Below are 15040 nucleotides of genomic sequence, written 5' to 3'. Positions count from 1 at the left end.
ATTCTTTTTAGTGGTGGTTTCTAGGGTTCCAAGTGTAAAAGTATAATTAGGCAGGCCAAAAAAGAATTTGAAGAGCAACTAACAAAAGACACAAAACTAACAGCAACGAGTCAGGCCGCTATTGAGATGCTAAAGGAGCACTCAAGGAAAATAGGGCCGTTGCAGAGAAACTGAATTTTGTGCATTGGTCTTCACTGCAGAGGCTGTGAGGGAGATTCCCACATCTGAGCCATTCTTTGTGGCTGACAAATCTGAGGAACTGTCCCAGATTGAGGTGTCAGAAGAGGAGGTTTTGGAACAAACTGATAAACAGTGATAAAGCACCTAACAGTAATAAAGCAGTAGTATTCACCAAGGGTTCTGAAGGAACTCAGATATGAAACTGCAGAACTACTGACTGTGGTGTGTAACTTAGTGCTTAAATCAGCCTCTGTACCAGATGACGGGTGGATAGCTAATGTAATGCTGATTTAAAAAAAAACAATGCTCCAAAGGTGATCCTGGCAATTACAGGATCCTGGCAGTTACAGGCCAGTAAACATACCATCAGTACCAGGCAAATTGGTTGAAACTATAGCAAAGAACAAAATTATTGGATACATAGATGAACATAATATGTTGGGGAAGAGTCAGCATGTTTTTTGTATAGGAAAATCATGCCTTACCAATCTACTAAAATTCTTTCAGGGGAGATCAGCAAATGTGGACAAGAGTGATCCAGTAGATTTAGTGTACTTGGACTTTCAGAAAGCCTTTGAGAAGTCCCTCACCAAAGGCTCTTAAGCAAAGTAAGGAGTGATGGGACAAGAGGGAAGGTCCTGTCATGGATCAATAACTGGTTAAAAGCTAGGGGAAAAAAATGTGGGAATAAACTATCAGTTTTCACAGTGGTATGAGAGGTACATAACAGGGTCCCTCAAGTATCTCTACTGGGACCAATGCTGTTCAACATATTCACAAATGATCTGGAAAAAGGGGTAACAGTGAAGTGGCAAAGTTTTGCAGATGATCCAAAATTACTCAAGATAGTTATGTCCAAAGCTGACTGCAAAGAGTTACAAAGGGATCTGACAAAACTAGGTGATGGGGCAACGAAATAGCAGATGAAATACAATGTTAATAAATGCAGAGTAATGCACATTGGAAAAAAATCCCAACTATACATACATAATTTAGCTGTTATCACTCAAGAAAAATATATTGGAGTAATCATGGATAGTTCGCTGAAAACATCTGCTCAGTGTGCAGCAACAGTCAAAAAAGGTAATGTAATGTTGGGAGACATTAGGGACGGGATAGGCAATATGACAAAATATCATAATGCCACTCTATAATCTCTGGTATGCCCACGCCTTGAATACTGCATTCAGTTCTGGTTTCCTGTTCTCAAAAAATATATTTTGGAATTGGAAAAAGTTCAGAGAAGAGCAACAAAAGTTATTAGGGGTGTGGAACAGCTTCCATATGAGAAGGAATTAAAAGGATTGGGACTGTTCATCTTAGAAAGAGACAACTGAGGGGGATATGATAGAGGTCTATAAAATCATGCATGGTGTGGAGAAAGTGCATAAAGAAATGTTGTTTACTCTTTCACATAACGCACAAAGTAGGGGTCACCCAATGAAATTAAAAGGCAGCAGGTTTAAAACAAATAAAAGAAAATACTTCCCCACACAACACACAGTCAACCTGTGGAACAAATGTCCAGAGGATGTTGTGAAGGCCAAAAGTATAACTGGGTTAAAAAAAGAATTAGCTAAGTTCCTGGGAGGCTAGGTCCATCAATGGCTGTTAGATAAGCTGGTCAGGGACACCGCCCAGTTCTCTGGGTGTCCCTAAGGCTCTGACTGCCAGAAGCTAGGACTGGGTGACAGTGGCTGGATCACTCGATAAATTGCCCTGTTCTGTCCATTCCCTCTGAAGCATCTGGCACTGGCCACTGTTGGAAGACAGGATGCTAGTCTGTATGGACAATTGGCCTGGCCCAGAGTGGCTGTTTTTATGTTCTTATGTTTCAAGCGCTTTTCAAAGCAGTTCATTTTCTTTCATTGGTGCAGATAAAACGACCACCTTATTACTTGCAGTGTTCAGATTTAACAGTTCTGATGGTTTCCGAGTGTGATAGTTTACTTCTAAACCCTCACATTAGCTTTGTCATTGAAGATTTTGTAGCTCAAAGGAAACTGTTCTGACAATCTGTCTTCCAATACTTAACATCAGTGCTTAGTAACAATGACACCTTACATTTCTATAATGTCTTCTATCCGAGCATCCCAAAGAGCTTTACATTTTTATGCTCGTCATTTACTTCCACTGCTCTGTTACTGATGTTTTAAAAAAAGCAATAATTAAAATACCTCTAGTTTTGTACATCCAGCCTACTAAATATCAGAAATAAATGAAGCGTGTGTGTCTGGAGGGGTGGTTTTTACATGTGTGTGTGTGTATTTTTGTTCTGACTTTTTAACCCCTAATGTGGATGTATGGGGCTCTCAGGGGAAGATTTGTTCAACAGTGAATCCATGCAGTGGACTATTACTGTTTATTATGTATGCCATAGCTATACATAGCTTCCACATTCACAACTCTGGCTCTGGTTCATTAGCCACTGCATGGATGCTTCTCTGATTCAGTTATTCCTCATAGAGTGACTGCAGAACTGGGACCACTGAGATTTCCAGGAGAAGAAGGGAATGGTGGGAAGATTTAATGGCAAGGGTAAACTAAAGATTCTTCATGTCCCAAAGAATTTGTTGCTTTGGAGCTGCCTGTCTGAACCTCTAGACAAGCAGCCTGCTTCACTCTGTTTCCTGTTAATATTCAGCTAGAAGGGGAGAGAAGGGGAAACTGCCATGTTTCAAAACTGTCAGGGCCATAGTCTGCCCTCGGTTATTAGTGTAGCTTCATTGACTTCAGGGTTGCACAGGTATAATAGAAGGCAGAATGTGACCTGTAGCTCTTATATTGTGAAAATGGGGACCAGCCTGTTAACAACAAACAAAAGTGAGCAGTGAAATTTATTTTTAGGGTGGTTGAAGAATCCTAAAAAGAAAAAAAGACAGAGACAGCCCTGGTATTTATAGATAGATAGAGCCATCTACAAACGTAGTAAATAAGGCATATGCATACATTTACCTCACAGCAATAATTATTTAATAGGTAAGTTTTGTGCCAGTGTTTTGAAAGAATTAGCTATCAGAAACCATCAAATAGCTTTACTTTCATATTAATATTCCTTGATAGTCCACTTAAGTAACTGTATAATACTAAGTTAAACCATGAGCGGTATCTGTTACTGCTAATGTAATAAATTCTAAAAGTTATAGGAATTTAAATGTGCTCTGTGATGCTGAAGATATTTCTCAGCTTTGTTTTTGTCCCATTAATCAGATAACTTGATACTGTTTTGGATGCTTAAATCACATAATTAAAGTGTAATTGATGGTTTTGAATCCGAGGCAAACTACATGATGAAAGAGAATTCTCCCAGGAGAGGTAATAAATCAGGTGGATTATGGCTTCAGAATTCCATAGGATTAGATATGCTTTAAAATGAAAAAAGTAAACTGTTTCTCTGCTAGGGTGCTTTTCTTAGTCATCCAAAATGTCTGAGGTAGAGTCGTTTGTAGTAGTATGCAAAAATCTCTACGTTTATGCAAGATTAACTGAGATTTTAATATACAGACTTCACACTTGTATAATACCTTCTAGTCAGGGATATCAAAGCACTTCACAGCCATTGAGTTAACCTTATGAACCCTCATGAGATAGATGGGGAAACTGAGGCAGAGAGCGAGGTTAAACAACTTGCTGAAGTTACACGGAAAGTCTGTTGCAGAGCTAGAAAATATATCTACAGACACCCAATTCTATGCTTTTCTTAATCATGCCAGTTCAAAAAAAATTCAGATTTATTGTTCCTGTAGCAAGTTTTCCCTTTAAAGACTAATATGGACAAAAATTGTGATTTTTGTTCCTTTCTTCAGTTACCTCCATGAATCTCCACTGTGTTCATATGTCAGTAATCTGGGAGGTTTTTTTAGTCTTTGTTTCATTTCAATGAGACCTGCATGTATTCATGTTATATCATATCCATAGCATTTTGAAGACTGATCTATACATGGAGAATGGCCATAATAACCTTCTGGCTCACAGTCAATTTATTCCTGTAATATTTATACATTTTTGGGGAAATGTTTGTCAAGACTATTTCACATTAATTAGAGGCAAGTTTGAATTTCCCCACCTAAATATGGTAGTTTCTTTTTAAAAGCATATTTCATATAAGATATTAGCAGATTTTCAAAGTGTCTTACATTGCAGACTTGATAACCAGATTGTCTTGCTTTAGAAAGCCAGTTTATTTCAATGAACAGTTTCACAGCCAGTTGAAGCTGCAGTCACACTAGACATTTGCCTCCCTTTCGTAAGAATTAAATGGAAATCTAGCATGTTACTGTCCTGATTATTCCATAGACATTTTCAAGCAACAATGTATCACGTTCCAATATTGGTTTACTGGTAATGATCCCAGTAAGCCACCCTTCCTTTAGTCTTTTTGGCTGCTACACCTTTTGTACAGCATAATTATTATTTGACTGGCATGGATCTAAATTCAATTTTACTTTGTATATCAGATTTTAAAATATCATGCAGCCAGTATTATTTCATGAATTTTATCACTCTTCTTCTGAATGACATAAGTCATTATTCTGTGATGACTAATCATGCAGGATAAATTCATACCAATAAATCATATGGCTCCCTATTAAACTTCTGAGAGCCTTAAGGCCACTGTATTTTGTGGCATACCATTGGCTGTGCCTGTGTGTGACAGATACAAAACTGACACAAAGCAACTGTACACACTGACCTATGCATTAGTAAGCAGAAGTGTGTGTGAGAGATCTGTTTTATGCTGTTGGTATTATGTGGTGCCCCAGGAGAATCATGAACAGGGAGTGAATTACACTTTTTATTAATAACAGGTTTCAGAGTAGCAGCCATGTTAGTCTGTATTCGCAAAAAGAACAGGAGTACTTGTGGCACCTTAGAGACTAACCAATTTATTTGAACATAAGCTTTCATGAGCTACAGCTCACTGTATCGGCTGCTGAAGTGAGCTGTAGCTCACGAAAGCTTATGTTCAAATAAATTGGTTAGTCTCTAAGGTGCCACAAGTACTCCTGTTCTTTTTACTAATTCATTTCTTTTTTAATAGCTCATGTTAACTCACTAAGAAATTCACAAAATAGCATTAAAAACTAACAATATTTAAATTTAAGCTTCTTCGATCATACCTAGGCCTCTCTGGCATGAAACTGACCTACCCACTGGTACTAAAAAACTTTCTGTTATGTACCCACCCACTGTCCAAATACCCAGCAACATTTTTTTGCTTAGCTTTGTTCATGTATAATGTCCCTGTGTTTGAAATCTTAGTCTCCTATCCTGAAATGAGCTCCATGTGGTTTGCTAGGTAAGAGATTACTTCCAGTTTCACAGCAGGGCCAGTTAGATAGGCAGAACTGCAGGGTCTCTATGTGTGGATGAGACAGTGGTGTTCAGAGGAGGGTTTTAGGTTTATTAGGAACTTGGAAACCTTTTGGGAGAGGAGGAGCCTATACAGGAAGAATGGGCTCTACCTCAACCAAAATGGAACCAGATTGCTGGCATGTAAAATTAAGAAGGTTGTAGAGGAGTTTTTAAACTAAGAGCTGGGGAAAAGCCAACAGGTATGGAGGAGCACATGGTTCAGATAGACACATCCCTCGGGGAAGATTTATTAAAGAGGATGCTCTATCTTGGTAAAGAGGAGAGAATAAAAGTTGATACTGTACAGGTAGGAGCTGAGAGAAACAGTCAAATGAATGCATCTGATGAAGTGAGCTGTAGCTCACGAAAGCTTATGCTCAAATAAATTTGTTAGCCTCTAAGGTGCCACAATACTCCTTTTCTTTTTTCAGATGAAAAAGAGTCCCATTCAGTTTCATCACATGAAGGCAGACAGCTAAATATTGACAAATTTTATAAAGGCTAGTATACAAACATAAAAAAATCTAAATGCTAAGATGGGTGAACTTGAGTGTCTGGTATTAAATGAGAATATTGATATAATAGGCATCTCAGAAACTTGGTAGAATGATGATAGTCAATGGGACACAGTAATACCAGGGTACGAAATATATAGGAACATGGCTAATGTGTAAGAATTTTCTTGCCACATTGCCTGAGGAGAGGTGGTGGTGCTGGGAAAAGGGGTAGAGCTAGCCCCAAACTACCTGGCATGCATATTGCAATCATCCACAAGTGCAGATCTGTAAATTTGTTAGGGAAGCTTACCTGCCCTGGCGCAAAATCTACTCACCCACCGTAGATCATGATGATGGGGCAGGGGTGAGTAGAATTTTACAGGGCTGAGCATGTGCAAAGTGGTGATACCTGTGAGCAATTGGTGCTGTTGAAAGCAGAAAACCCTACAGTGTGTTGACTATGCAATATCTCTGCTTCTTCTTGTACATCAGGTGTTTTGTACATGGGGAAGGCTAAGCCCTAAAATACTGAAAAGTGTAGCATGATTTTGTTGTTTTTCATGTTCTGTTATCTCTGTCAACTATCTCCTGGATTGCTTCCTCAGTATCGAGTAGAGAGGAAAAGGCAGAACTTCAGAATACATTTATTGTCAAAGAATTAACTGTACTCAATGTATTATTAGCCATCATTCAAAGATTTGCTATGAAAATGTGGCTTAGAAATCAATGGACTAGGTATGTGCCTGCAATTAAACATATGGTTAAATTTCTTGAATCTACTGCCATATTCAGAGTAGACGTTAGGTTTTGCAACATATCCTTGGAGAGAATCTACATTAATAAATATGGAATTTGTGCAAGCTCCCATCCCCTACCTCCTGTAACTGTAAAATAATTGCTACCTGTGTTTTTCAAATAATTGCTACATAGGAGATTGAAGCTTTCCAGCAAAGTATTTAATAAGAAAATTATCTTAGTAAAAATCATGTGAAGTTTATTCTGAAGCATATATTCTGGATATACGTATATACTATATATATTCTGGATATACTCATGTATATCATGTTATGAGAGATGAGCATTGAACATAGCATTAATGTAACGTTTAAATTATATATTAAGCACTAAATAGAGGGGGGCGGGGAAGGAGGAAGGTTATTGCATTACGTAAGACATTTTGCCTTTGCCCAGGAGTTTCACTTGCTAAATGTCATTAGCAAAATTGATGTTCTTGGAGGCATTGTTGTCTAATAATTAGAGAAAGGGATTGAGAGCTTGGACTCCTGAATTCTGTTTCTGACTTTGCCGTTGACTAGTGAATATGACTTTAGGCAGATGTCCTTACTTCAGTCTGACCATCTGTATAATGGGTATAGTACCATTTATTACCTCTCAAGGGTGTTAGTTAAGCTTCATGGTGTTTGTAAAGCATCCAAGGATGGTAGGTGCCCTGTAAAGGCAAACTATTACTGTTATTATAACACTTCTCAGCCTGCCAAGGCCTAAATAAGGGGTTCAGTGTATGACAGAGATCCAAAATCAGGACCACAGTCTTCCATTGAGGAGACTTAATGCTTTGGGATTCATCTGTTTGGTGTAAATGATTCTTTCAGTAACCTGCGCTTAATTATTCTTTTTTTCTGATGTAAAAGTGAGGGATCACTAAGTGTGTGTAAAAGGTGGGTAGCTTTGGGAGTAAAATGAGTGACAGATGAGAGGTATTGCTAATAAGTTTGGGCTGTTAGTTAATTAACGCAGGGCTGTCTAGAGGTCCCTGCTGCACCTTTCCTTTGGGAAAAGATTTAGCCTTGATTATGAACCTAAAAGACTAGAAATCTGGAGAGAATAGCTTTTGGTTTGCATCTTTAATTTTTTTGAGGTATATATCAAATGTGAGCTGTGCTATAGTACAGCAACAATATGATTACTACTACTACTGCTTTGCACATATATAGAGTCGTTCATTCTGAGAATCTTAAAGGGCAAAGTAATGTGAGCAAGGTATTGAATCAGATACTAGGAGGACGTTTGCTGATGTATCTGTCCAGGTACTTATATGGTCCTCATCACCGTAATAACCTTTGGTGACCTGTCTGCTTTGATCTGCTTTTCATTCGTTTTCTGTCTGTTGAACTCTTTAAGGCTTGGGGTTTTATTTGAAATGCCTGCTGGGCCATCTGGCCTTTCCACAGTGAGTGTGACTCTACAGAGTGGTAGAGAGTTTTCAAGAGTACCAGCTGCTAAGGGTGGAGAAGTGTATCTGTGCTCTTACACCTTTTCTTAGCATTTTCTTAAATTTTGGGGACAGTACACAAACTCACTTTGTCTTTCATTGCACTGTTTGATAAACATTTAGATTAATGGCTTCAGCCTGCATCCCTTACGAAAAAAGTCTTGTTGACTCCATTGGACCTACTAGCGGACTGGGTCCTTCCTATGTGGATCATTAAGACCTTTATGAAATATAAACTAAGTATGGTCCCTTTTCTTCAGCAGTGGCCAGAATTCAGTTCTTGTAAGAGAAATTTCAGGCAATCTGCTCATTAATATAGAGGTGCAGATCTCTGCATGCGCTGCTCCATATCAACTAAGAAGGGAGACTTGTCTTGCTCAAATGTAGCATTGCATGTTGGGACCCGTAGTCACTGCAATCACACTGTATTAAAAGCTTGGGACCTCTTTGCTCTGCTCCATTTAGTGAAAATGAATGCAACTCTCTGGTTCAATGCAGTCTCCACACACACCGGTTGCCTCCAATTGTTTGGGGGTAAGGGTGGGCATGCTTGCTCCCAACCACTGTGTTTGATCTTCATGCTCTGTCTCTTGGAACTTGTCCCAAGCATGTCAACATGAAGTACTGCAGGCCCAGGCCAATCCTTTAAAGTGTCATGGTAACCAGTGCCTAGGAATCTGGGCACATCTTCTGACTGGTTGCAAGTGACTTAGTGTGGAGGTACAGTATGAAAATGGCTGATAAGCCCTGTCCCACTTGTCACTGATTTGAAGCTGGTATGGGATCATTACAAAGCCAACATCAAGGTCATTCCACAAAGTGATTATCCTCTGATATACTGCTCCCAATTTTCAAACTTAGGTGCCTAAATAAGATGTCCAAGCCAGCATTTGGACAATTAAATTAGCACTTGAGATGGGCATGTTAGCATCATGCACTATGATAAGTCCACATATGTGCCAATGCAGACTCCGATGCATGGTTTGAGCATTCTATCATTTTGGAGACCTCCTTTGAAAATTGGTCCCACTCTCACTATCAAGGAAGATGAGTCATTTTAAAAAACATTGAAGTGTAATTTATACAAATATTTCTCCAAATATAACAGTATCTTTTTTTCTTTATTTCTTGTACACATTTCAAGTCGTCTTAGTGTTTCGGGAAACGTCCCTTCTAACAGAGACAAAATCCTGCATGAGGGCAATAATTTGAAGCAGAATACAATTGTTGGCTTTTCAGATTATGTAATTCCAAAAAAACCAGTAAAAACGAAGTTCAGCTTGGAAAATCCAGAAGACCACACAAACAAAAAAGATCCAAAAGGTGGTAAGTTTTTTGAATGATATCTAAGATCAGATTTTAAAAGCTAAATGGAACATGAAATTCTGTCCGTGTAATAGGTTTGTGCAGATGTATTTGTCGTGTAGGCACAAGACTAGGAATTCTGGGCTCAGTGTTCTGGTCCCAACTCTCCCAGAAATTTCCTGTGTGACCTTCAGCAAGTCACTTAACTTCTCTGTGCCTCAGTTTCCACATCTTGTAGCTGTAAAACGAGGATGCTGATGATACTTTCCACGTGAGTGTTGTGAGGATTAATTAATTAATTGACGCCCTTCTCAAACTTCAACTGTTATGGTGATATAGCAGTGGCTAGAAATACAAGTAGTAATGTTGGCGCTAGAGTAACCGTACTCATGCTGAAATTAGGCAATCTGCTTTTGCCATTCCATGTCTGCTACGCTCTCTTTGGCCACCAGAGGCCACAGAGTGCAGTCCTCTACCCTTCCAGTACTGATCCATGCTGTTGAACAGGGCACTATGGCCTGCTGTGATATTTTTTTTTCTCATTCTTGGCTGATATCATTGGTCATGTGTCTGTGTATGGCCATAAGGGACATTTTAGGATCTGTCGATGCATTCAAGGTATGTAACACGCTGATCCTGTTGACAGCTGATGTGGCATCATGGCATATAGCAGTACTCATCTCCCATAATACACATAGTCCAAGGGATACTAGCGGCTTAAATAAGCACTGACTCTGAATGTTCCCACACAGTTGTAACATGGTTCTGCCAAACAGAGTTCTGCATCATTGATGCACCAAGCCGTGTTAGCCATAACCATACTTGATAGCTGTTTTCTAATGCTGTCAAGCGTAGCACAGTTTGGGGCTTCCACAGTTATGGATGGGGCCTTATAGGAATGTTATAAACAAAGAAACATAGTGCCGAGCAGAGCATAGAGTCACTAGGCAGTCATTGTATAGCCTGCTCCTGTGCATGCAAATAGTCGCAGGCAGTTCAGTCTGCAGCACAGGAATGGATCTCTTTGAAGGACTAAACCTGGTGCCACGTCTGCTTTGTTTTATTTCGCAGATCTGTTTAAGTCCTTTTTCCCATGACTCTGGAGACCCATGACTTATGTGATCAGTTCCACATATTACATCTTGCCTTTTCATTAGCTAATTCCTTCACAATTAAGGCAGTTGGAGCCTTTTTTTCTACAAGCTTTTGATAAACATTTACATGCTTTTCAGGGAGGAATTCTTCTTAGTTATGATTTAAGCCTGTCTTTGCTTTTGTTCAGAGCTGACTGGATTTTTTCCCAAGTGTAATTTTTGGCAAGTATTGTTAACTCCATTTCTTGATGTCTGCCCCTTTTAATAATAATAGGAATAATACTTTGCATTCCTATACCTTCTTCTGTCCTGAGGATCTCATTTAATTAATTTAGTCTCACAACATCACTTTGAGATAAGCAAATACCATTGTTCCTATCGTATTAATTAGGAAACTGGTGTACAGAGAGGTCAAGTGATTGTCCTACAATTATACAAGTCATATTTGGCCAAGTGTGAAATACAGTTCAGTTCTTCTGGCTCCAATCCTGTGCTGGAAGAACCTGGACCACAAGATCACCCTGCACCCTCCCTTTATTACAGGTAGTACCACCATTATTCAGCATGTATTAAGCATTATACAGCACGTTATATGATCAAAGCCCAGCTCCCATTGATTTCAGTCACAGTTGTGAGCGCTCAGCACTTCTGCGAACCAGACTCCAGGATCTCAAGTCATGCACTCAGAAAAGAGGAGCACACAATACTGACCAAATGTGAAAAGTTTGGTTTAGGTGGCTTTCCTAGTATCACATGGGAACTCAGTGGCAGGGAGAGAAGCCCTCCAAGGCACCATTCATCTGCCTCAACCACAAAACCATCCTTTCTCTTCCTGAAGTCCTCTTCTCATTCACTTCTCACCTTCCACCTTCTGCAACAAATGAGACAAGGTTCCTACAGACGGCCTCCATTGCAATGCAACCCTGACTAATTCTCAGAGCAGGTCCATTCTTTGCACTGAATGAGGCAGGTGTCCTATGGGAAAAATAATGTAATTAAGGACTGTATCATTAAACATGCATACTAGAGGGCCGAATTAAGATTAGACAGGCATCCTTACTAATTTTCTAACTTTCAAGTGCTTGACTGCAAAATCTTAACATTCTTTTAACATATATATATATATATATATATATATATATATATATATATATTTGTATATAGTGTGAAGTAGGTTGTAGAAATGATTTCTCAATTGTATTAAATCACTTGCCTAACTAATTTAGAGTACATTGTTGAAATCTTACACTCGGGCCACTACCTGGCTATGCTACCCATTCCAGTAAGTTTGTAACTTTTTGCCTTGTTTAACCTTAAAGGAGTTCTCTCTCACCTCTATTAACAGGTAAAAGGAAAAATTCTACTCCTAAAAGAGGCCCTGCTCTTAAAGAACGAAAGCAGAGCACCTGTAAAGTGTCCAATGCCCAGACACTTGTTGCAGCACTGACAAAGAAGTGTGGCATAGCATCTTTGCAACTGGATCTCATGCCTCTCCTCTCAGGTACTGTTCAGTACTGGGGGGGAGGGAAGGGGCACTATGTGAAAATACAGGTTTCCAAAGCACCCAAATGCATGCTAGAAGTGACTTCGGGAGTTACCATAGCAGATGACCATGGGGAGCACTGGGGGTCTGGAATGGAAGAGGGTTCTGGCTGGGGAGAAGAAAAATGGCTACAAAGTTTAGTTAGGGTTTGGACTTGAACAAGGAAGCCTGACATCTGCCTATAGCTCTGTATGCTCTGAGTGGCACTGGAAATTAGAGTGTTACAAGACTCCTGCAGGCTTCTAGAAAGGCAGACATTCACTTTATTGGGTCCTGTTTGGTTCAGGACCTGCTGGGGTGGAGTGTCATTCATAGGTGGAGAGGTTAGTTTCTCTGCATGTTTTAGCTAGGGTTAGGGTTAAGGTTTGTGGTTCACATGCATTGTTATTTTTCTAGGTTTTCATGTATACTGTGTTCACTGTCTTTGTCCAGTTTTGTTCATATTGTTGTAAGTAAATATTCCTTTTCTGTAATATTGAGGGAATGTGTTGAGCTAAGGGAATGCCTAACTGGGCGGAAAGAGGTGTGGATGGGAATTGAGGAATTACACTCTGTCCAAAAGGAGGAACACAGGGAATGTTGATGATAACATAAAAATGTAGGCCCTGCGCCCACAAAGATGTTGTACACTTGCTTAATTTTATGCACTGTGAACATTGACCTCAGTGGGACTACTCAATGCGTAAAAGCTAAACATGTGTGTAAGGCTTTGCAAGACTTACATAGAAACTCTACACAGCTATACCGTGAACCTGTTTGGTACCTTTGGGTGGCATCTGTATGTCTTTTCTCTTTCTCTTGATATGGTACATGCGTTTGTGTGTGTGTACAGTCAGGCAAATTTTGGTGATTCTATTAACACCCAAAATTATAAAAAATAAGTATTCAGCTTCTTTCTAGCTATTTTTTTACAGTAGCCAAAAAAGCCACGGAGAGGGATAAAGGTTGTAAAATTTATACTTGTTCTGTGCTGTGGAAATATTAAGCCATATAAATAAAGATGCTAAACACCATCTCACTATAAACTTCTTATAAGCTTTTACTTTTGTAAAAGAAACAGTTTTTCATTTTCTCCAATTTCCTATTTTAAGGTGGGAAAGAGTTTAAACTGGAAAAAAGGGAAGTGGGAAGTATGTCAGGGGTTTGTATGTAATGGCATTTTCATTCAAAGGGATCACATTTTTGAGCCTGTGCTGCTTGTCTTTCTAAAGATTATGACCAAGTGAGGAATGTCGTAGGAATTCTAGATTTTTACAACCCACAACAACACGTTATTACTAAGGTCTTGTCTACAGTACGGGGGGAGATCAATCTAAGTTACGGAACTTCAGCTATGTGCATAACATAGCTGAAGTCGACATACTTAGATCTACTTACTGTGGGGTCCACAGTATGCTATGTCGATGGGAGATGCTCTCCTGTCGACTCCCCTTGCACTTCTCATTCAGGTGTAGTACAGGAATTGACGGGAGAGTGATCTGTGGTTGATTTAGCGGGTCTTCACTAGACCCGCTAAATCGACTGCCGATGCATCGATCGCCGTGCGTTGATCCCCCGGTAAGTGTAGACAAGAAATTTGTGTATGGGAGGGAGCCACTCTCGTGTCATACTCTCAAAGAAAGACGTTTTCCCTCTGCTGGTAACCACCCACCATTATTTGCAGAGCTGTTCACTTTCCTTCTAACTTCACAGCTGTTGCTGCTCCTGGAGTGTCATAAATATAAAGGGAAGGGTAAACCCCTTTGAAATCCCTCCTGGCCAGGGGAAAGCTCCTCTCACCTGTAAAGGGTTAAGAAGCTAAAGGTAACCTCGCTGGCACCTGACCAAAATGACCAATGAGGAGACAAGATACTTTCAAAAGCTGGGAGGAGGGAGAGAAACAAAGGGTCTGTATGTCTGTCTATATTCTGTCTTTGCTGGGGATAGACCAGGAATGGAGTGTTAGAACTTTTAGTAAGTAATCTAGCTAGGTATGTGTTAGATTATGATTTCTTTAAATGGCTGAGAAAAGAACTGTGCTGAATAGAATAACTATTTCTGTCTGTGTATCTTTTTTGTAACTTAAAGTTTTGCCTAGAGGGGTTCTCTATGTTTTGAATCTAATTACCCTGTAAAGTATCTACCATCCTGATTTTACATGGGGGATTTCTTTATTTCTATTTACTTCTATTTTTATTAAAAGTCTTCTTGTAAGAAAACTGAATGCTCTTTCATTGTTCTCAGATCCAAGAGTTTGGGTCTGTGGTCACCTATGCAAATTGGTGAGGCTTTTTATCTAACATTTCCCAGGAAAGGGGGGGTGTAAGTGTTGGGAGGATTGTTCATTGTTCTTAAGATCCAAGGGTCTGGGTCTGTAGTCACCTAGGCAAATTGGTGAGGCTTTTTACCAAACCTTGTCCAGGAAGTGGGGTGCAAGGTTTTGGGAAGTATTTTGGGGGGAAAGACGTGTCCAAACAGCTCTTCCCCAGTAACCAGTATTAGTTTGGTGGTGGTAGCGGCCAATCCAAGGACAAAGGGTGGAATATTTTGTACCTTCGGGAAGTTTTGACCTAAGCTGGTAAAGATAAGCTTAGGAGGTTTTTCATGCAGGTCCCCACATCTGTACCCTAGAGTTCAGAGTGGGGGAGGAACCTTGACATGGAGCAAAAACCTGAAAATAAATAGCCATGGTAACTTCAGTTCATTAGAAGTACAGGACAACACAGATTGGCAAACAGCCTCTGGGGTTGTGCACTTGCTTTATTTGTTTCATGCATACAAAGTAGCTCTTTCATACAATTTTCTATTGTTTTGATTTGAAACTGAAACCTCAAGGACTTTGATAGACTCACGG

General features: G+C 39.6%; 1 protein-coding gene across 6 annotated transcripts in view; it reads left to right on the top strand.

Annotated features, from left to right (window-relative positions):
- CFAP92 (cilia and flagella associated protein 92 (putative)) overlaps nt 1-15040 on the top strand; it is a 90255-nt gene that overhangs the window by 30759 nt on the left and 44456 nt on the right. For all 6 annotated transcript variants that reach the window (XM_084635177.1, XM_084635176.1, XM_084635175.1 and 3 more), the window contains 2 exons: nt 9410-9591; nt 12010-12165. In XM_084635177.1, coding sequence (XP_084491303.1) covers nt 9410-9591; nt 12010-12165 — 338 coding nt within the window. The remainder of the gene's footprint in view (nt 1-9409; nt 9592-12009; nt 12166-15040) is intronic.

Source organism: Lepidochelys olivacea (genome assembly GCF_965140295.1).
Source record: "Lepidochelys olivacea isolate rLepOli2 genome assembly, chromosome: 7".
Taxonomy (NCBI): domain Eukaryota; kingdom Metazoa; phylum Chordata; order Testudines; family Cheloniidae; genus Lepidochelys; species Lepidochelys olivacea.
This window is presented reverse-complemented; position numbering and strand designations above follow the sequence as displayed.